At 34.7% G+C, this 23,761-nt stretch overlaps 1 protein-coding gene across 5 annotated transcripts in view; it reads left to right on the top strand.

Moving 5' to 3' along the window:
* GRIK2 (glutamate ionotropic receptor kainate type subunit 2) overlaps positions 1-23,761 on the top strand; it is a 712,929-nt gene that overhangs the window by 457,000 nt on the left and 232,168 nt on the right. For all 5 annotated transcript variants that reach the window (XM_012438407.3, XM_064360817.1, XM_064360815.1 and 2 more), the window contains exon 10: positions 10,385-10,591. In XM_012438407.3, the coding sequence (XP_012293830.1) occupies positions 10,385-10,591 (207 nt within the window). The remainder of the gene's footprint in view (positions 1-10,384; positions 10,592-23,761) is intronic.

Here is a 23,761-nt window from a genome sequence, read left to right as displayed (position 1 = left end):
GATCACATCATAACTTATGTGTGCTAAATCTACCCAAGTGTGTTGCTTATTAGAATAATGAGTTGATAACTGGTTTGTGAAAGAAAAATTTATCTTTGCTGAAAATCTTCATTTATTCTGCTCTTACTTCTTCGTAAACATTAGTTAGTTAGATTTCTTGGGTGTTTTTCATCATTCAAGAAGAACATCTTTTACCTATAATAAAAGTAAAACTACCCATGAACATTTTATGTAATAAAAATTTTTAGTTTAGATGCCTGAAATGAAATAAAAATAATGTTAAACAGGGTTGAAGAGAATGTTAAAACTGGTAACTAAAACTTGCTGTTTATACTATTTAGTAAAGCAGACTTTTCAAATGTTTATGCTCTGTGCTTTGATGAGAGGACAGCAAGCGATGATTTGGGAAAATTCAAATAAAGCATGGTCTAGGTAGAAAGGGAAACAAACAAAAAACCCCAGACCAAATCTAACCAAACAAAAAAGGGCAGAGAGTTATCCTTTATTCCATCTCCTTAACCTTGCTGTCCATAGTAATATCCTTTCATCCTTAATCTCCCTTTTAAAAGTGTGACTCTCCCCTCTGCATTCTCCTGATCACCTCTTGAGCACTTTGGGGGCAAGATGTTGAGGTCTGTTTTGTTTTGTTCTTGTTAAGGGGTAAGTCCAATAGTTTTAATAAACCAATTCACTTTCCTCAAGAGCATCATTGTTCCACTCTTTCTGTTGCCCTTTTAATCAGCCTTCTACTTTCAATCAACTTAACATCTGCCTTGATTTCCATACCCTATAAAAACTAGATTGCCCTCTTATTATTTATGATTTAATACCGTCAGTGAGAGGACAGTGATAAGGCATAGAGACTGAATACACTGCTCAGAAAATAGAAGGAAATAAAGTATTCTCAGGAAAATACGAATTGTTCAGGTTTATTTCAATTGCCATAATATTGTTTTAATCTTAGATTATTGTTTTTATAACCATTATATCTTTTTTATTTAGCCAATAGGGATGCTATTTAAAAAAAAAGTTTTTTGGTGTTTTTTGTTTGTCTGTTTGGTCAACTCTATGTTCATTAAGGGGGAAAAAAGCACCAGTAGGTATATTTTCTAAATGCATTGATATCTTTAAAAAACTGGAGTTTCAGCTGTTGCCACAAATCAATTTTACAAGTTCTTTTGGTCGTAAGAATAAATTCAGAACATGACTGGGGTTACCTGAATATACCTGTCTATTTTTCAAAATAAATCATTTGTGGGCTATAGCATCTTATGTTCTGAGATTCACCACAATACTCTAAAACAAGATACATGTCACTATTTCTCAAAAATGTTGCCTGTGGCCAGGCGCGGTGACTGACACCGGTAATCCCAGCACTTTGGGAGGCCGAGGCGGGCGGATCACGAGGTCAAGAGATCGAGACCATGGTGAAACCCCGTCTCTACCAAAAAAAATACAAAAATTAGCTGGGTGTGGTGGCTCACGCCTGTGGTCCCAGCTACTCGGGAGGCTGAGGCAGGAGAATTGCTTGAACCCGGGAAGAGGACGTTGCAGTGAGCCGAGATCGCGCCACTGCACTCCAGCCTGGTGCCTGGTGACAGAGCAAGAATCCGTCTCAAAGAAAAAAAAAATGTAGCCTGTGCGAACATTTCACATTCCACTTCTGATAATTAATGAAGCAAAGTAGATGTGTAAATAAATGCAGGATAATATATAATTGGTAGGAATTTCAAATTCACCACTAGATTGGGAGTTCCAGGAGGGCAGGGATTTTTCTGTGTTGTTTTGATTTGTCTTTCATAGTTCAGTGTTGTATGCCTAGCACCTAGAAGAGTGCTGGGACAGAGTGAGAGTTAAATATATGCTTGGGTAAATACATCAGTTAGTCTTATCATTGTAATAGCAGGGGATATTTAATACATATCACATTAAAATTACTTTGCATTTTAATGTCCTTATGTTTTAAGTAGCACGAGTAAGACACTGATATCTCAGGGTTAACATATGAAAAAGATAATTGAGTCCTAGATAAGAGCTGAGAGATACATGAGTTAGATGCTTTAAAAATTATTAAAAGTTTTATTATATTTAAATAAAACATTTTTATTCCCTCAACCTTAAAACATATTTTACTTTTTCAGAACTTCATTTTGGATTCATTCTGTGCCAACTCCCAGTCTAATGCAGATAAAAATACATGAATTATTGGGTTCCTTAAAACTAGAATTGATAGTAGAAATGCTGACAAATCCTTATTACAGATGCCAGTGGAATAAGTGCCTTTACCTCTAGCAAATGCTGATGTGGAGATTTAAGACTATATGAAAAATCAGTAAAGTTGCCCAGGAGAGTTTTATCATATTATTCATTGAACTTGGTATGTCCTACAGTAATTGCTTCTGGTACCATTTTTCTTTTCTTACATGAGGTTATTATTTATGCTTGTGCCATGTGAAACAGAGAAAGAGTTTAAAGGAGAGTCATAACTTGATGTAAAACTATCCTGTGATACACTGTAGCTGGAGATAGGAATCACAGCAAGAAAACTGCTTCTTACTTATCAGAATTAAATATGGGAAGAGTGATATTTGACATTGTGGAGATCCATAAATACTAAAAAGATGCACTCAAACCACACATATTTTTTTTCTAGTGATGTGCAAGCCTGTTTAAGACATATATCTAAGTAGGTTTTTTAATCTCAGAGGGATCAACAAATTTATTTGTCTATTACAGAAGTTTTCTTATTATCTTATAGGTGAAAGAAATCAAATTAACAGGTAGGAGGCTAATAGGACGCATTATTAATAAGATTTAAAAAGCATAATGACTTTTACAATTATATTGCTGTTTTCACATCTTGCACACATATATCTTTAATATGCTTCACACACTCCTAACTAATCACCAACTTTCATATTTTATCCAGTGTTCAAGTCAGTTTCTTTGAAAAATAAATGAAAAATATTTTTGAATATAATTTAATTTAAAATATAGACAATTATAATTTAACAGTGCAAACAGAAGAAAAAGTGTTTTTAGATATTCATCTGTTGCTACCTAAATCTGATGGGTTTAATATGTGCTATTTTCACAAATTCTTATTTTACTTTCATGAATTCTTTTCTTACTACTTATTTCTTTCTATAAAGTTTTCTTGATTGCGTTGTTCAATAATTAATACCATTTTATATGCAATATAGCCCAGTGGCTACTCCCAGTTGATTAAAAAAAGTCATACAACAGGTGTTTAATTATTTAATGAACTATGTACAGTTTTGTGTTCACATGAAGTTTGAAAATGGTCACTAAGAATTATTTAATCAAGGAAGTATGGGAGAGACGAGTAAGTGGTCCAGCAGTCAGCCTGCCTGAGTTGTATACTGGCTATTGACTATGGACACACACACAAAAAAAATCTTAACACCCACCTTTCTCTCAGTTTTTTCATAATAGAAATAATATTACTAACCTCACATAGTTGTTATGGAGAATAAATTCAAGTAAAGCATTTAGAACAGGGTTTGGCACATAGTAAGTGCTTAGGAAATGTTAAATAGTACATTGCTTAGTCATTGAGGTTGACAAATTGCCAACCTTAGTTTCTTTTAAGTAAAGCAAAACAAAACAAAACAAACCATGTATTCAAAAATCATAACCTAAGTGAAACAAAAGTATGAATTCAATAGAGCTAATCTATATGTATATGCTTTGTTTCCCATTCCACCAACCCAGAATTCTGTCTTTCCCCTTCTCTGCAAGAAAATATGATATTCTCCTCAAGTTCTTAACCCTCTGCACATGGGTTAGTGACCTAGATTTGTTATCATCACGGCTGAGCCCCATAGGGGAACTTACCTGTCTAGATTTTTTCCTTCAAGTTCAGGTTACCCTGGTGTCCCTAGTTAACCATAGCAATCCATTTCTATTCAATACATTTCAGCAGGCATTTTATTGGTAAGCCTGCTATGTGCCAGTTGATGTTTGGTGCTTTTGAAGCAAAATTAAGTAACCATTTTGCCCAGTAAATTGCTCAAGTCTAGTTCAGAAGACTTATATGTGAATCAACACTCACTACTCAGTATGATAAATGCTATGGTAAAAGTTTTCAAAAGTTGTGGGAGCACCAGAAAAAGAAACACCTAAATATGTCTGAAATGTGAATACTCAGTACCAGAAAGCTGTTTGGCCATAGGGCTTCTTCCTTTTCTAAGATAACAAGGGCATGTAAACTATAATCTATGGAAATGGGTTATCTAACTTGAAATACTAGCAGACCAGAAAGAGTAGTGAGGGAAATGAGCGTGATAACCTCTTCGGTGGAAGGACACTACATCTGTCATATTTGCAGTACTTTGCGTACCCCTGGCAAATAAAGTTTGTATGTGATCAAATGGTACATAAAAATCAGACAAGATCCTAACTGTTCTTTTACTTACGATAAGCTCACATATGTAGCTTTGGATGTAGTTAACAGATTAATTTCTGATTCCCGTCTAATTCAATTGAAAAATTCATCATAAATGGTTTTCTCCCAAATGGTCTTATGGTGTAGAAAGCAACCTAAAATAGTGGAAAAGGTATGTATTGTGGAATTTGAAAAACCTAGGTTCAAAACTCTTATTTGGTTGGCTCTTCTAAGCTATGTGACCTGGGAAAGTTATTTAACCTCTATGAAAATTTAAATGGCCAATGAAAATAATCCCAATAAGACTGCATTGAAGCATATGAAAAAATGCTCAGCATCATATGGCATTAGGGAATTGCAAATTAAAACAACAATGAGACATCACTATATACCTATTAAAATGGTCAAAATCCAGAACACTGACAGCACCAAATGCTAGCAAGAATGTGGAGCAACAAAAGCTCTCATTTCTTATTGGAGGGAATGCAAAATGGAACTTCCACTTTAGAAGACAGTTTGGCAGTTTCTTTCAAAACTAAGCATACCCTTACCATATGATCTTGCAATCATGCACCTTGGTATTTACCCAAATAAGCCAAAAACTTATGTCCACACAAAAAACAGCACATGGATGTTTATAGCAACTTTATATATAATTGCCCAGACTTGGAAGCAATCAAAATTTTCTCCAGTGGGTGAGTGGACAAATAAACTGTGGTATATTCAAACTATGTAATACTATTCAGCACAAAACAGAAATGAGCTATCAAGCCATGAATATACATGGAGGAAACTTAAATCCTTATTACCAAGTGAAAGAAAACAATCTAAAAGGCCACATTCCAACTATGTGACATTCTGGAAAAGGCAAAACTCTGGAGCTATTAAAAAGATTAATGGTTCCTAGTAGTTAGAGTAGAGAAAAGAATGAATACCTAAAGCACAGAGAATATTTATGGTAGTGAAACTATTTTGTATTGATACTACAATGGTGGATGCATGCCATTAAACATTTGTCAAAACTCACAAAATAGACAACACCAAGAATGTGCCCATAATGTAAAGTATGGACTCTGAGTGGTAATGGTGTGCCAGTGAAGGTCCATCAGTTGTGTACATGTACTGATTTGGTGTTGGATGTTGATAGTAGGGTAGATGAGGCCTCTGGGAGGGTAGGGAGCATATGGGAAATGTCTGTACCTTATGCTCAGTTTGCTGTGAAAAATTAAGTCTGTTAATAATTAATTAATTTGGAGTCTTGCTCTGTCATCCAGGCTAGAGTACAATGGCACAACCTTGGCTCACTGCAACCTCTGCCTCCTGGGTTCAAGCAATTCCCCTGCCTCAGCCTCCCAAGTAGCTGAGACTACAGGGGCACGCCACCATGCCCAGCTAATTTTTTGTATTTTAGTAGAGATGGAGTTTCACCATATTGGCCAAGATGGTATCGATCTCCTGACCTCGTGATCCTTCCACCTCAACTTCCTAAAGTGCTGGCATAAGCCACTGCACCCAGCCTAAGTTTTGTATTTTTAGCAGACGTGGGGTTTCACAACGTTGACCATGCTGGTCTCAAACTCCTAACTGCAAGTGATTTGCCCACTTTGGCCTCCTAAAGTTCTGGGATTACAGGAGTGAGCTACTACACCCAGCCTAAGTCTACTATTTTTTTAAAAATCCACGAAAAATTATTGGGAAGCTGAAATAATGAAATTATACTAAGAAGCTGATTTTTGCCAGGTTTGTTTTAATTAATTTCCCAAACAACTTTAAATGTATTGTTAAATATATTTAGAGATGAGAAATTGAGTTATAGAAGTTACTAATTTATCAATAATTTATCCAATTAATATTTACTGAGCACCTACTATGTGCTAGGCATTGTATTAGGCATGGAAGATATTATCATGAGTTCATATGGATGTTATATTTTAGGAAAGTGAGACAAACAAGAACCCAATAGTAAGCCAACAAATAAAACAATTGAAAATGACTTAACTACTGTGAAAAATAAATATTGAGATAGAGAATAACAGAGAAAATTCTCTTTAAGTAGAACCAAAGTAAACATTTTATATTTAACTTGAGACTTAAAGGAAGAAAAAGAGATCACCATTTGAAGAGCAGTATACACAGACAGAACAACAGGTAAAGGGCTTTGAGATGGAAAACAGCTTTGTATTTGCAAAACTGGTAGAAAGCGGGATACCTAGACCTTACGGAGAAGAAGATAAGTTTTAAGCCTTTATGATGAATATTTTATTTATTTAACACATGCACCTTGAGCACCAACTGATTGTCAGTCATTTTCTTCTATGCATTGAGATAAATTAATTAATGAACATAATCTGTAATTCCTCTATACTCATGGGTTTATGTCATAATAGGGGAAAAATAGCACCTACATCACAAGATAAATAAATAAAACTTCAGATGTGATGAGTGCTATGAGCAAAACAAAGGAGGTACCTTGGAGAGAAGAGGTAATATATACATGTGGTTTCTCTGAAGTGGTGAAATTTGAGCACAGGATTAAATGATGGGGAAACAACCATGTGAAGACCTTAGGATAGATCTTCCCTGTCAGAAAAAAAAAAAAAAAAAAAAAAAGGCAGTGCAAAGAGCAAAGACCTCGAGTTAGAAACGAGTTTGGCAAGTTTGAAGATGAAAATGAAGGCCAATGCCTGGAACAAAATGAGAAAGAGAGGGAATAGAAGCTAAGGTCCAAGAAGATAGGACCTTGAAGGCCAGGATAAACAGTTCTTATTTTATTCCAGTTTTCATGAAAAGCCACTGTTGGTTTTTAAGCAAATGCATAATAAAAGCAGATTGAATCTTTACAAAATTGCTACAACTTTCTGGGGAGAATGGACTGTGGGTGATAGAAATGGAAAGTAAGAGAGGTAGTTATAACAGGAATTCAGATGAGAAATAAGGTTACATGAACCATAATGCTAGCACGGGCAGTGTAAAGAAATTAGTGGATTCAGAATATATTTGGAGAGGAGAACTTGCATGATTTACAAAAGATAGGACAGAGAGTTTGAGAGTGATTGCCTGACTTTTGACTTAATCCATTTTGTGAGTTGTGAAGCCTTTTACCAAGATGAGAGCAAGTGGTAGAACAACAAGTTTTAGGACCCATGGCAATGAAGTTGAATGTTATTCTAAACACATTGGGAATCTATGTGATGATTTCAAGTAGCAGTGGGGAGATACTCAGTGTATCCTTCAATAAGATCCCTTCTGTTGCTGTGTAGCAAATGAGCTAAAAGAAAGGGAAGCAAAGATGATGCCTTAGTGACTGGTTTGAGTAGCAGAGTAAATGATGGTACCATTTTCTAAAAGCAGAGAAAACAGAAAAAGTGTAAAAGTTTTGGGGAAAACAAGAAGTATGTCTGGGACATGTTAAATGTGAAACATAAAATCGTGTCTATGAGACATAAAATCATGCTGACAAGTGCTACTGGGTATGTGTGCCTAAGACTTGCAAGAAGTGGGAGCCTAATATATAAATTTTGAGGTCATGAGGATGAAGATATTATTGAGTTTGATGTATGTGGATCAGAAAAAAATAGGAAAAAAATTTAAGAAAAGGCGATAGGGCTCAAAACTAGTTTTAGGAACATCAAAATTTAACTGAGAAATTATGATAATGGACCATAGAATTTGGGGCCAGATAATGAAGTGAGGTTAGGAGGGATTGATAGATAGTAGGGAAATGTGAGTTCACTGAATTGGAGATCTTTATGTTATTGAAGAGCATAAGTGTGGGTGTGATTGAACAATGAGTTGGATGAATGGGCTATTAGAAATCCCAACTAATTTTCTGACAAATGCAGGCTTCAGTTGTGATCATGGGGAAGAGAGATTAGATTTCAATGAGGGAAATAACTTGGTAATTGAGGAAATAAAAGAATTAAGAGATCAGCCATGTTGGATAATTTATGTACGTGGATTTTGAATATGCAGAGAATATCAAGAATTAGAAAAAGGAGTAAAAATACCATCTATTAGTCAAATATTTGAAAAGTCAAGATTTCTCTTCCTACTTTATAAAACTTTTGAACCAGATTTCATTGAATGTCAGCAATTGTAAAGAGAGCGCCTGGTCTAGCAGGGTTGCATGAGCCTCAGAAGAGCAGAAGTATTGCACAAGGCAGGGGAACAAATGGTGTGGGGACAGCAATGAGGGGCAGGGAAAACATCAAATGTGCCTCTGTCCCAAACGGATGTGGAGGTAACTGAAAATAGTCTCCAGGAAAGAGAGCTGAAGGCTAAGCAATGTCATCAGGGTAGAGTCCAGCAGAGCAGGGAGATAAAATGGTCATTCTGAAAATTAGGCATAGATATGGAGCAATGTGCCAGTCTCTGACCAGGACTTTAACACACAGTGACAGTGTTTAGAAGGGTCAGAATCACAGGAGGTGAGGCTGGAGGGTACACACAACAGTACAGAGATATGGTAAGTCCACAGGGATGGGAAGAAAGATGGAAATAATCTTGATTATTTCTGAGATGAGTGTGAGCAATCTGACACATGGCAGACATGTCTAAAACTTTTTTAGGCATGATAGCTCTCATGGGATGACTGTTGTTCTCCAGGGGTTGAGGAAGAGGGTGAGCACATTCCTAGGTGGACTGGCATGGCCATTTCCTAAGTTTTCTCAATCTGTAATACTCTGTTCCTTTAAGAGAACAGAGGCTTTGCCCATGTGCACATAGTGAATAGTAGAACCAGTTGTTGCACATTGGTTTATTCATAGCAGTGCCATGTGCTACCATACCATGTGCAAATGTCTTCAATAAAATGTACTAATGTGTGGAATCTTTTTGCACTTAGTTAAACATACAAATTTCTTATGGGGCCTAATTTATAGAGTCTCAGAAAATTTGGCTCCTCACTCTTTTTTTATTCTCATCTTGTTCAACAAACTAACTCACTTACTGGATGTGACTTCTGTCACACTGTTGCCTATTATCCTCTTCCTGAAACACTCCAGTGTTATGTTGGTCTCAGGGCTTTTTATCATGCTGTATCCTTGGCCTGAAATACTCTGTTCTCAGAGTTACAAGTGTCTAGACTCCTCATCTGTTGGATTATACCTCATCTCTTCTTACCTTCTCAGAAAAGGCTTTCAGAAAATTACTTGATTTTGTTTCTCTTATCTTACCAAGTACCTTGCAATTGTCTTCTTTCCTATGACCTATTTTATGTTTTTATATCACTTAGGAAGATCTGACAATATATGCTGTATTTGTTTAAGCATATGTTAACTGTTTTTCTTCTCTTTATCATGAACTTGATGGCTCAAGGGCTAGCTTACAATAGATGCTTCATAAAGTGATGCTGGATGAATGCATAAGCACTTGATACAGATCACTTTCTTCCTCTATATTAAAGTAAACAACTACTTTTTAAGCTATAATTAAATATAGTAGTTGTAATATTCATGGTTTTTGGGACAAAATGTGATAATATATATAAAAAATTTCCGATCCAATTCTTCGCACATAGTAGACAATTAATTAACAATTTTTTTTTCATTCATTTTATCCATAGATCCCATGGAAACAGCATACCAGATATTGATTAAATGATATAATTCAAATCGGGGTATTATAATCATGATAAAATTACATGCCATATATATTATATGATATATATTGTATATCACATATTATTTGTTATATGTAATATTAATATAATATTTATGGTATGTTATAAGATATACCATATTTTTATTATATAATCATAGTGGGATTATAATAATTAAGTATATTTTTGTAAAGCACTACTGTTCCCTACAAAACCTGAATTTCCTTTTAATATTCTAGACTTTATAATTAGAAGAAAATAAAGTTGACTGTTGTCCTAAATTAATGAGAAATTTTCTGTCTTCTAAGAAAAGCTGTAATTCTGATGGCAAGTTTCATGATTAACTGTTAATCTCTTTTCTTATTCAATATTTTCAGGAAGAACCCTATGTCCTTTTTAAGAAGTCTGACAAACCTCTCTATGGTAATGATCGATTTGAAGGCTACTGCATTGATCTCCTCAGAGAGTTATCTACAATCCTTGGCTTCACATATGAAATTAGACTTGTGGAAGATGGGAAATACGGAGCCCAAGATGATGCCAATGGACAATGGAATGGAATGGTTCGTGAACTAATTGATCATGTGAGTCCCTTCCCTCATTATTTATTAGTTTGTTATGTTGCTACAAGATTAACTCTTTTTTCTTGATGTCTATGGGTAATAATTACAAAGAACAGTGATATATTTAAAGCATGTATTTCCTTCAATAATTTATTCAAGCTAGATAGTATTTGTCACTAAACATAAAGAATCTAAGAGGGATATATAGTCCTATATTTGTAAACTGATTAAATTTTCCACAAAACTGAGAGATGGAGCATTATCACTCTTGATTATTAACTCTCAGAGAGATACTTCCCAGGTCCTTGAGAAAGGCTTTCTTGGGCATAAAGCTGAAAAGAGGATTAATTAGCTTTTAAAGGAGTTATATACATTTCGAAGAGAGAGGGAGAAAGGACTTACAGCTATGAGTTTTTAAAGTAAATATTCTAAGAAAAGGAGGTGTAGAGGGGTGTTTCTTTCCTTATTTTCAGTTGAAAGAATTAGGCCTTTTAGTATTTCTAATTAGCCCTTGCAAGTCTTTGTTATTTTAGAAATAACATATTTGCCACCTTCTTATTCTCTCTCCTTTAGAGGACCTTCAAAGTACAGGGTTTGGTATAATCTTTCAAATTCATTATGATATAACTAAGATGGTTCTTGGAGGTACAATATGAAGATGCAACTTCAGACTGACATCTTAACTTTAAAAAGTATGATTTATAAATTTAGAAGAAGAGAAGAGGAGATTTTATGTTTTACAAAGGGTTGCAGCATGCAGGGTGGCCATTCAGACAGGTTGGGAAGCATAGTCTCTGGTTAGAAGCCAAAACAGACACTTTGAGGGAAGGGCAAAAAGAACAAGAATTTATGCTAAGCATGTGAATATATATATACATGTGAATTATATATATACACATGTGAATATATATATGTGTGTGTGTGTATATATATATTCAATGGGCTATAGGAAAAAATATATATATATAGAACAAGAATTTATGCTAAGCATGTGTGTATATATATATTCACATATATATATACACTGAATATATATACACACACACATATATATTCAGTGGGCTATAGAAATATATATATATTCAGTGGGCTATAGTAGAAGTCATGAATATTTATGAAGGAGAAACACGTGTATGAGCAATTGAGCTTCATGCCTCTCCATGGATCCCATGTACAAAAATGGTGGCATTAGCATGGTCCGAGGGTGGAGTTTTCAGTCCTCTTACATAAAAAGGTGAAGCAGAGAACATGAAAATCCTTACTAAGCATTCTCTAAAGATGGCTAGAACCATTCAATGGTAGTGATCTATCAGCAAAAAGAAAGGGCAGCATCAAAGTTGGCTGATATCTTGAACCAAACAACCTTGGTTGGTGGTGAAGTGTTTTGAAAGGGCTATTTGCTGTTTTCAGTGTTGAAGTCTTCTGAAAGGGCTGTCTTTCTTAGGGAATAAAGTCTAATGACAGTTAGTGAGGAGATTGGTATATAATGAGGCCTGTCTGACTTTCTATCCTGTCATGGATGAGAACTCAGTTTTCAGGGTTACTCTGGGGTTCCCTTTTCCAGGAAGGGGTCCATTCAGTTGGTTGAGGGGATTCAGATTTAATTTTATTTCTTAGATATTAGGAGAAAGTGAATTTTTGAGGCATTAGGTATTGTTAGCTCTTGAAAAAAGACTTTTCCCCTGAAATCATCATTCCTTCTTCTGCACTCCCCCATACTCAGTAGGGCTCCATAAAATAGTGTACTAGTGAGCACCTGGTAAGGCAAAGGTGAGTTCAAATCCTAATTCTTCAACTATGCAGTTGCATGCCTTAAGGACACTGCTTTAAACACATTGAAACTTAACTTTCTGAAACATAAAATGGAGATAATTTATATCATCTTAATAATTAGGAACAATATATAGGAATTTTCTAATATAGTGTCTGACATAGGTAGATAATCAATAAATAGAAATGTAACTAATAAGCCCAAACTTAGTATCTTCTTACTTATTCTGTCTTCTATTATAGTATTTATGAATGTTTGTGTTAAGGACTAAAACAAAAAATATTTAGACAGTATTACAATGAGAAAGTTGTAGGAATTATAGCACTGTTATTATTAAATTTGAATTTAATTATAGTCAATGAGATCAGTATTAAGTTTTAGTAGTAAAGTTTATTAATTGTATCCTTTGGTATCACAGATATACCAGTATTTTCCTACCTAAATGACCTACATCTTATGAATGGCAGTTTTATATCAGAATTAATTAAACATAGAGAAGCATTAGTAGAAAGTCAAATTCACTGTTAGATCAGCAATAGGCAAGATAAAGAAAAACGAAACAAAGCAAATAATATTTAGGGTACCTACAAAACAGGGATATTCCTTTTTTTTTGAAAATTACTCTTAATATTTAAAAAAACTCAAAGTATTCATTATATATAAAATCAAAACATTTTTGAAATAACTAGTTTGATATTTTGTCAAATTTGAATTATAAATATGGGGGACAAAGCTCTTGACCCCCTAAATTTTCACTGAAAATCACTGATATGAGGCTAATTAATTAATAGGAGAAAATACATACAAATTTATCTAACTTGTATATACAGGACCCTTCAGAATGAAAACTCAACTTCCCAAAGAAGTACAGACACTTGTATTACCATCTTGAGGTTACAATGAGAATGGGGGATTGGATCCTGGTAATACAGGTTATGGGAAGGGAAAGAAAAGAAATTCTATGGAGGGCAATAAATGATTATTATACAACAGAAATTAAGTTGTAAACAGTTTTTTTTTTTTTTTTTTGAACTTAAGTGATACTTGAAGATAATGATTATCTTGGAAAAAGGTCTGTTCAGATGTGGTTAGATTTTTTGCTTTCTTTCCTGTAATGGATAAAGAGATTACGAGGAGGGAAACAAGAACACTTGTTCTCCTAGGTGGGTAAATTCGATCTTTTTGTTGATAGGAAAAAGGTCTCTTCTAGTGATTATTGATCTCCAAGAGTTTTTAACTTAAAATACTCATTATATTGGGGAGCCATATTTTGCAGTGAAATATTTTGATTTCCTTCACATATAAGACTGAAAGTGAAGAGACTTATTTTCTTTGCTTAAATCTTTGAGGATCTTAATCCAGCATTTCTCAAATATATTTTATTCTTCTTATTTTTTTTTTAGAGATGAGATCTTTCTGTCACTTAGCCTAGAGTCCAGTGGCACAATCATATTCCATTGCAGCCCTGAGGCGCTTGGCTCAAGCAATCCTCCTGCCTTAGCCTTCAGGGTAGACAGGTTAACACCTCTAGCTAATTAAAAAATTTTTTTTTTTAAATATGTGATCTTGCTGTGTTGCCCATGCCATCTCAGATTTCTGGACTCCAGTGATCCTCCTGCCTTAACCTCTGGAGTAACTGGCGTTATAGACACGAGCCACTGTGTCTGGCTTCAAATACACATGAAAAAATAAATTTTATAAAAACTCATAGTTTGATACATTTTGAAATGTTAATAATATATATCCTACAGAGAAAATGCAGGAGCAAACAATGTTTCATTTTTACTTTATATACTAATAATCTACTCTTTCAGTCCTAACAGGTCTTTCCATTGGGCTGATCATCTTTTGAATTTTTATGGTGATTGATGACTTGAAGGTTTTGGTTAGCTATAAAAAGTTGATAACGTTTGAAAGTTATCAAACTGATTAGAATCTAAATTAGGATGCCATTTTATCATATTAGTTCACTGCACTCATGATCTTTTGTATTGTACTGCATATATGGTAGAATTTATCTGCTTCAAATATGATGAAAATAACTGGGAAACATGAATAATAATAGTACCGATAATGTTCAGCATTCAACAATATTTATTGAAAGAATGACACAAATATTTCACAGTGTTCCACAACAAATGTGACACTCAAGCACCATGCTCCTTAGAGAAGATGGCCACATGTTTTCCAAATGCTTTTATTCATATATACATATATATATATATATATATATTGCACTTTAGATTCTGGGGTACATGTGCAGAACATGCAGGATTGTTGCATAGGTACTTACATGGCAATGTGGTTGGCTGCTTCCATCCCCATCACCTCTCTCTGGCATTTCTCCCCATGTTATCCCTCCCCAACCCCCTACCCCCTGCTGTCCCTCCCATGGTGTGTGATGCTCCCCTCCGTGTGTCCATGTGTTCTCATTATTCAACACCTGCCTGTGAGTGAGAACATACGGTGTTTGATTTTCTATTCTTGTGTCAGTTTGCTGAGAATGATGGTATCCAGATTCATCCATGTCCCTACAAAGGACATGAACTCACCATTTTTTATGGCTGCATAGTATTCCATGGTGTATATGGGCCACATTTTCCCTGTCCAGTCTATCATCGTTGGGCATTTTGGTTGGTTCCAAGTCTTTGCTATTGGGGTCTTCTAAATGTACAATCATGTCGTCTGCAAATAGAGACAATTTGACTTCCTAAGGAGGAAGTCAAATTGAATACCTTTTATTTTTTTTCTTGCCTGATTGCTCTGGCTAGAACTTTGAATACTGTTGAATAGGAGTGGTGAGAGAGGGCATCCTTGTCTACTGCCAGATTTCAAAGGGAATGCTTCCAATTTTTGCCCATTCAGTATGATATTGGCTGTGGATTTGTCATAAATAGCTTTTATTATTTTGAGATATGTTCTGTCGATACCTAGTTTATTGACAGTTTTTTGCATAAAGTGCTGTTGAATTACGTCGAAGGCCTTCTATGCATCTATTGAGATAATCATGTGGTTTTTGTCTTTGGTTCTGTTTATGTGGTGAATTACATTTATAGACTTGCATATGTTGGACCAGCCTTGCATTTCCAGGACGAAGCCTACCTGATTGTGATGGATAAGCTTTTTGATGTGCTGTTGCAATCAGTTTGCCAGTATTTTGTTGAAGATTTTTGCATCTGTGTTCATCATGGATATTGGCCTGAAGGTTTCTTTTCTTGTCGAGTCTCTGCCGGGTTTTGGTATCAGGATGATGTTGGTCTCATAAAATGATTTGGGAAGGATTCCCTCTTTTTGTATTGTTTGGAATAGTTTCTGAAGGAGTGGTACTGGCTCCTCCTTGTATGTCTGGTAGAATTTAGCTGTGAGCCCATCTGGACCTGGGCTTTTTTTGGTTGGTAGGCTATTAATTGCTGCCTCAACTTCAGCCCTTATTATTGATCTATTCAGGGTTTTGACTTCTTCCTGGTTTAGGCTTGGGAGGAGGCAACTGTCCAGGAATTTATCCATTTCTTCTAGGTTTACTGGTTTATGTGCATAGAGTTGTTTGTAGTAATCTCTGATGGTAGTTTGTATTTCTGTTGAATCGGTGGTGATATCCCCTTTATCATTTTTTATTGCATCTATTTGATTCGTCTCTCTTTTCTTTTTTATTAATCTGGCTAGTGTTCTATTTTGTTGATCTTTTCAAAAAACCACGTCCTGGAATTACTAATTTTTTGAAGGTTTTTTTTGTGTCTCTACCTCCTTCATTTCTGCTCTGATCTTAGTTATTTCTTGTCTTCTGCTAGCTCTTAAGTTTTTTTGATCTTGCTCCTCTACCTCTTTCCATTTTGATGATAGGGGTGTCAATTTTAGATCTTTCCTTGCTTCTCATGTGGGCATTTATTGCTACAAATTTTCCTCTAGACACTGCTTTAAATGTGTCCCAGAGATTCTGGTACATTGTGTCTTCATTCTCGTTGGTTTCAAAAACTATCTTTATTTCTGTCTTTATTTCATTGTTTATCCAGTCAACATTCAAGAGCCAGTTGTTCAGTTTCCATGAAGTTGTGTGGTTCTGAGTTAGTTTCTTGAACCTGAGTTCTAATTTGATTGCACTCTGGTCTGAGAGACTGTTTGTTATGATTTCCATTCTTTTGCATTTGCTGAGGAGTGATTTACTTCCAATTATGTGGTCAGTTTTAAAGTAGGTGTGATGTGGTGCTGAGAAGAATGTATATTCTGTGGATTTGGGGTGGAGAGTTCTGTAAATGTCTATTAGGTTTGCTTGGTCCAGGTATGAGTTCCAGTCCTGGATATGCTTGTTAATTTTCTGTCTTGTTGATCTAATATTGACAGTGGAGTGTTAAAGTCTTCCACTATTATTGTGCAGGAGTCTAAGTCTCTTTGTAGGTCGTTAAGAACTTGCTTTATGTATCTGGGTGCTCCTGTATTTGGTGCCTATATATTTAGGATCATTAGCTCTTCTTGTTGCATTGATCCTTTTACCATTATGTAATACCCTTCTTTGTCTCTTTTGATCTTTGTTGGTTTAAAGACCACTTTATCAGAGACTAGGATTGCAACTCCTGCTTTTTTTTTGCTCTCCATTTGCTTGGTAAATCTTCCTCCCTCCTTTTATTTTGAGCCTATGTGTATCCTTGCATGTGAGATGGGTTTCTTTGATACAGCACACAGATGGGTTTTGGCTTTTTATCCAATTTGCCAGTCTGTGTCTTGATTGGGGTATTTAGTCCATTTACATTTAAGGTTAATATTGTTATATGTGAATTTGATACTGTCATTTTGATGCTAGCTGGTTGTTTTGCCCATTAGTTGATGCAGTTTCTTCATTGTGTCAATGCTGTTTACCGTTTGGTACGTTTTTGGAGTGACTGGTACTGGTTGTTTCTTTCTGTGTTTAGTGCTTCTCTCAGGAGCTTTTATAAGACAAGCCTGGTGGTAATGAAATCTCTCAGCAATTGCCTGTTCATACAGGATTTTATTTATCCTTTGCTTATAAAGCTTAGTTTGGCTGGATATGAAATTCTAGGTTGAAATTCTTTTCTTTAAGGATGTTGAATATTGGCCCCCACTCCCTTCTGGCTTGTAGGGCTTCTGTCTAGAGATATGTTGTGAGTCTGATGGGCTTCCCTTTGTGGGTGATCTGACCTTTCTCTCTGGCTGCCCTTAGCATTTTTCCTTCATTTCAACCCTGGTGAATCTGATAATTATGTGCCTTGGGGTGGCTCTTCTTGAGGATTAGGTTTGTGGTGTTCTCTGTATTTCTGGCACATGAATATTGGCCTGCCTTGCTAGGTTGGGGAATTTCTCCTGGATAATATCCTGAAGAGTGTTTTCCAGCTTGGATTCATTCTCTCCATCACACTCAGGTACACCTATCAAAGGTAGACTAGGTCTTTTCACATAATCCCATATTTCATGGAGGCTTTGTTGCTTTCTTTTTATTCTTTTTTCTCTAATCTTGCCTTATCATTTTATTTCATTGAGTTGATCTTCAATCTCTGATATCCTTTCTTCTGCTTGGTCAATTGGGCTATTGAAACTTGTGTATGCTTTGCGAAGTTCTCATGCTGTGTTTTTCAGCTCCATCAGTTCATTTATATTCTTCTCTAAGCTGTTCATTCTCGTTAGCATTTTGTCAAGCCTTTTTCCAATCTTAGTTTCTTTGCATTGAGTTAGAACATGTTCTTTTAGCTCAGAGAAGTTTATTACCCACTTTCTGAAGCCCATTTCTATCAATTCATCAGACTCATTCTCCATCTAGCCTTGTTCCCTTGCTGGTGAGGAGTGTGATCCCTTGGAGGAAGAAAGTAGTTCTGGTTTTGGGTGTTTTCATCCTTTTTTTGCTGGTTTCTTCCCATCTTTGTGTTTTTATCTACCTGTGGTCTTTGTAGTTGATGACTTTCAGATGGGGTGTCTGAGTGGACGTTCTTTTTGTTGATGATGAATTTATTTCTTTCTGCTTTTTAGTTTTCCTTCAAACAGGCCCCTCTGCTGTAAGACTACTGGAGGTCAACTCCAGACCCTACTTGCCTGGGGATCACCTGTGGTGGCCTCTGCATTCTCGCTGGGAACTGCACTCCAGAGCTGTTTTTATTTAGGCAACTTGGATCATCTCTCCCAAATGCTTTTATTCTTATATTGCCTTCCAAAAGCCCCAATGAAAGTGTCTATTCAAGGGCTATGTAATGAAATAAACAGGGCTATATCTTCCTCTTGAAATTAAAGCATGATAACTTTTGCATACTATTTTATAAAACATTTTATTACACTTTTTATTCTTAAAACAAACTTAGCTATAGAGCCTGACATAGTAGAGATGACTACATAGAAACTTGCTAATGCAACCATTTTATTAAGTTGGGTATAAATTTTACTTGTAGCTTTGGGTTGTGTTTTTGTTATAGCTAATAACTCATTTGTGGGCTCATGAGACAACTGTTGTAAGCATGTTATTCATAAAACTATCTTGGAATATTCATTAACATGACAGAAAACACCTAAGCTGCAATAATGCCATGACAACATATTATTATGGGACTGCTTAAAGTGACAAGGGCAGTTAAATTACCTTCAAATCTCTGGTGATGCTTGCCTTGTCATTGGAAAACCTCAGAAAGATTTATGCTTGTAGACATCATGCATAACCTAATAAAGTAATACACAAAGTATCTGTATGGGCAGGGCGAAAATAAATCTTGGATCTGTCCTCCTCTTTTGTTTTTCACCCACCAATGTAGCTCACACTTTCGCTGCTTTATTATGTCTTTTTTATATACTTTCTGCCTTTAATATCATCTCTAGGAATGCATATATACATTATAGTCAGATTTTCTTTGAATCAGCAATGTTTTCTCAAAGCTTTCTCACTGAAATTATTGCAGAGGTACTGAAGGATTACAGTATATAATTTTATGTATTCATGTTGGTCTTTAATTTCTTTTTCACTGTCCCCTGACACCTGTTGGTTCATGCAGTCCTCCGCTTTTTCCTCTTGTCAACTGTTTAATGTCCACCCCCAGAGTTCTCTGTTGGGGCTCTACTCCAAAAAGCCTTTCATGCCGTTTTATTCTTCTAAAAAGCCTACTTTTTAGGACATCTGTAGAACTACTACTTCTGGTACTTAATCATAGACATACCTTATTACTTGAAATTCTTTGTCCTTTCATCTTTCACACAGACTAATCCCAGCTGGAGACAACATTTCAGAATATCCTTAAGCCAGTGATCTGCTGGTGATTCTCTGACCTACTGTCACAATGCTGATAAAATGTGTGAGGGAATACTGTGTACTCATACTCAACAGATCTACAGTTACTTCTTAACTGTGCAAACTTGGGCACCCTCTCTCTTACTTTCTCTCTCTCTTTCTCTCCTATGTAACTTTGGGGAAGTTACTTACTCTGTCTTGAGTTGACTTCTATCATTTATACAGTGGGAATAATGATACTTCATTGAATGATGGCGTGGATTAAATGTTACTATCTGAGAATAGAGCAACACTATAGTCTTCTTAAACTTAGTCAAATACATCAGTGAGATTGCAGAGATTGTATGTAGGTGGAGGAGAGACAACAGAAGGAAAAAGATTATGACAGGAAGAAAAAATAATTTAAATGCTTGCAGGACAGTGATGCAGATCTCTCTGTAGAGATTAGGCCCCTCATGCCTCAGTGTGTGAAAAGCTCCTGGCACTGATGGATAATCTCATGTTTATATATACAAATTTTTCCTCTTTCAAGCCTAATCTGTAGTCAAAATGCTGCTACTTAACCTGGGTTGCCACTAAAGAAACAGCATAGAAACAGTTCTAAGCCTAAGCTACTTAATGAGTATTCAAATCAGATTTGAGAAGCAAACTGTTTGGGACATGAATGCATTACACAGGCCTCAATGTGCTGAGTGGCAAATGGGAAATAAGACAAGTAGTTATTATTACTATTAAACTTATTATTGTGTTTAATATATCCAAAAGGGTACCAATTTTTTAAAATGTTGCTTTATTTTGTCTATTAAACCCCATGAACTAGTTTACAGGATTGCTGTTGAACCATGATTATATTTAAAACAAATAATTTACTAAATGTGTGCTGTAATATTATCAGAAAAAAGAGACATTTTAAAACAGTTTTTTTAAGTCACATTATTTATCTGTTTACCTCATTAGATTTATGTAGACTATGAGGAGTTTTCTAATTAGTAACATTTAAAGTTTAGCCCTTTTATAAGTGCCAAACATCTTTACAACTTCTTTGTCTTTAAAGAGATTTATGTTTTAATATGATGAACCATTTGAGGCAGATAAAAGAGTACATTGGGCAATAAATGCTTATTCTTTAAATAATGGTTATTTTTGTAACTTCAAATGTTGAAATTTTATAAGTAAACATAACTTGATCATTTGACTGACAGTTTTTTCTTAAAAAAAAAAAAACACAATGAGAATGAAATTCTGTTCAGCTTAGAAAACAACTGTAGTAAAATGGGAAGTCTGTTGGAATCTAATTCAGTATTTTACATTATTTTTAAGAAGACCCATGATGCCACAGATTTCCAGCTGTCTGAATGCTTCCCAGCATGCTGCCTTGGCATTGCAATTGGTATTTAATATTATCAAGCCTTTTATGATTCACAAATGAGTCTTGGAGGACCTCACTACACTTTACTTTTGCCTCCTGATTGCTCTTTTATTATATACGTGGAAGGAAATCAAATATTTGTTTTTCAGGGAACTTAAAAAGGCTCCAGGTATTATCACAAAAATGGAAACACTAAATCAAAAAGCAGTTTATTCTAAATGGGAATTGACTTGCACAGCCATAGCTTTAAATTTTGACAGCACACTGTTTAATTTTGCATCCTAGTTGAGGTACTCTCTAGTACTTCTAGTGAAAATAAACAAATAGACTGGTCACGGTGGCTCACGCCTGTAATCCCAGCACTTTGGGAGGCTGAGCTGGGCAGATCACCTGAGGTCAAGAGTTCAAGACCAGCCTGGCTGACATGATGAAACCCAATCTCTACTAAGAATACAAAAAAATTAGTCAGGCATGGTGCAGCACACATGTAATCTCAGCTACTTGGGAGGCTGAGGCACAAGAATCACTTGAACCTGGAAGGCAGAGGTTGCAGTGAGCTGAGATCATGCTGCTGCACTCCAGCCTGGGAAACACAGAGAGACGCTGTCTCAAAAAAAAAAAGAAAATACAAATAATCAAAAAAACCACAACCAACAGCAACAAATGAAAACTATTGGGGAGCAGTAATACTATTATTATTATTTTTTAAATGTTGGCAAAAATAACTTAGAGGTAGAAATTTATAGTTTCCTATGACCCAAAAGTGACAACTATTAACATATTTATTAACTTTGCTTCAAGTGTTTGTTTTAATGTAAAAATTAAAAAATATTACAGTTAATGTTGAGGTGACTTCTTCACCATAATTTTTCTCAATTTAGTAATTTTACACATCAATCATAAAGAATAAAACTACATTTTTCTCATCCCTCTCCAAATGTAACTGTTATCCTAAGTTGGGTATTCTCTTGACCCATTTTGTATATGGTTCGATAGTACTCTGTAATAGCATTATATCATTTTTTTAACCAGTCTTCTACTGATAAACAGTCAAGTTGTTTGCAATGTTTTGCTTTGACAAACAATGCCATAATTGAAGATGCACATCTTATCTTCCAGAGCACCTATGCAAGGATTTTTCTATGATATATGCTTGTTTCATATTGCATGTCTGTAGCAAGGTATCTCATGTACCCCATAAATATATGGAATATGTCAACAAGGAATTGTTAATCAGAGTTCTTGTATTTTTTTTCAATTTTGTTAGAGACCTCATCTGAAAATCAAATTTTATTAGATATTAAAAACATTTTTCTCCAAAATATTTTTACTAATTTACATTTCTACCAATAGTCTAAAAGAATTTCTATTCCTCTGCAAAATCATTACTACTTGAGATTAGACTATTAGACTATACTATTAGAGTACAGTAGTCTATTTGAATTTGGTCAAATAGTCTGGTGACAAATAGAATCAAACAGCTTTAATTTTCTATTCCTTGATAACTAGCCATTCTATTTCTCCATATTTATACTTTTTAATTTCCCCTTCTTTGAATTTCCCATTTATTTCATTTTCTTCTTATTCATGCATAGTAATTTGTTATATTGTCTGAATGACTATAATGCAAATATTTTCCCAGCCAAGACTTTATCTCTTAATTTCATTGTGTATGTGTGTGTATGCATGTATGTATGTGTGTTTCCATATGGAAGTTTTAAAGTTTGTCACATTTAGTCATTTTTTAATGATTTGTGATATTTGTGATTTGTTGGAAAAATTCTTTTTTTAACTAAAGTTCAAAAATATAGTTTTCTATTTCTTAATATTCTTAATGTTTTTGTTTCTCAAATTTAGTTCTTTCATCTACTTGTAGTTTGTTCATTAAGTCCATACTGATTGGACCTCAGTTTAAGTAAAAGCCTGAATTCCTTTCATACTTTTTATGAAGCAGTACCCTCCTACCAAATACTGCTATAACTTATATGCCAGTAATTTTCTCTTCTTTGTAAAAAAAAAGCAACTGGAAGAGCAAGTAATTTTTTCTTTTAAAGAGACATTCTGTGACTATTATCTCAGACATTAGAGACATCAGGAATTATGAAAAGTATATGACACTTTTTTAAAAGGACTAATACAGTTATTTTTAAACTTTTTTCTCCATGTGAAACGTTTAAACAGTAAGCTGTTGAAGATATAAATACACTGGTTCAGTGACGAGGATATTTTAAAATTAAATTCAGAAACATAGACTATCACACACCAGTCTAATTCTGATTTGTGCTATACTAGATTATGATTCATGAGAAATTATCCCAAGATAGAGCCTTAACAACCATTTATTATATGTATATACTGGGAAAGACACTGCATAACCACAGCATAAATATAATGACTACATTTTATTAAAAAACAAATAAGGTATTTTAAATGTTTAATTTTTCTTTCAGTACTAATGTAATAAAGAATATCTTCTCTCTTTATGCAGTTCCACAATTAACATTATGTTTAGAAATATTTTTATTTTTTAATTAAAATTTTTTTTTAATTTTTTTTTTTTTTGCTGTGATGCATTCTCAGACTACTTAAAAGAAATTGTTTCCCTAATAACAATCTTCTGGTAATTTGCTATTAATTGCAAAATTATAGCAAAAACCAGAGCTAAGGATTATTATATTTGGCAATTGTATCATAAATTATTGAATAAATATCCCCCCATGTACACTACTAATTTCCTTCAAATATGACCTCTGAATATAAGATACTTAAAATGTCTGTAAAAAATGTTTATACATAAATATTACCAGAAAAAAATAGCACAAAGTCATAATTTGAAGA

Source organism: Aotus nancymaae, unplaced genomic scaffold (assembly GCF_030222135.1).
Source record: "Aotus nancymaae isolate 86718 unplaced genomic scaffold, 86718_ANA_hifiasm-v0.15.2.pri h1tg000040l, whole genome shotgun sequence".
Classification (NCBI taxonomy): domain Eukaryota; kingdom Metazoa; phylum Chordata; class Mammalia; order Primates; family Aotidae; genus Aotus; species Aotus nancymaae.
Note: the sequence above shows the minus strand (reverse complement) of the source record. Positions and strands in the feature narration are given on the sequence as shown.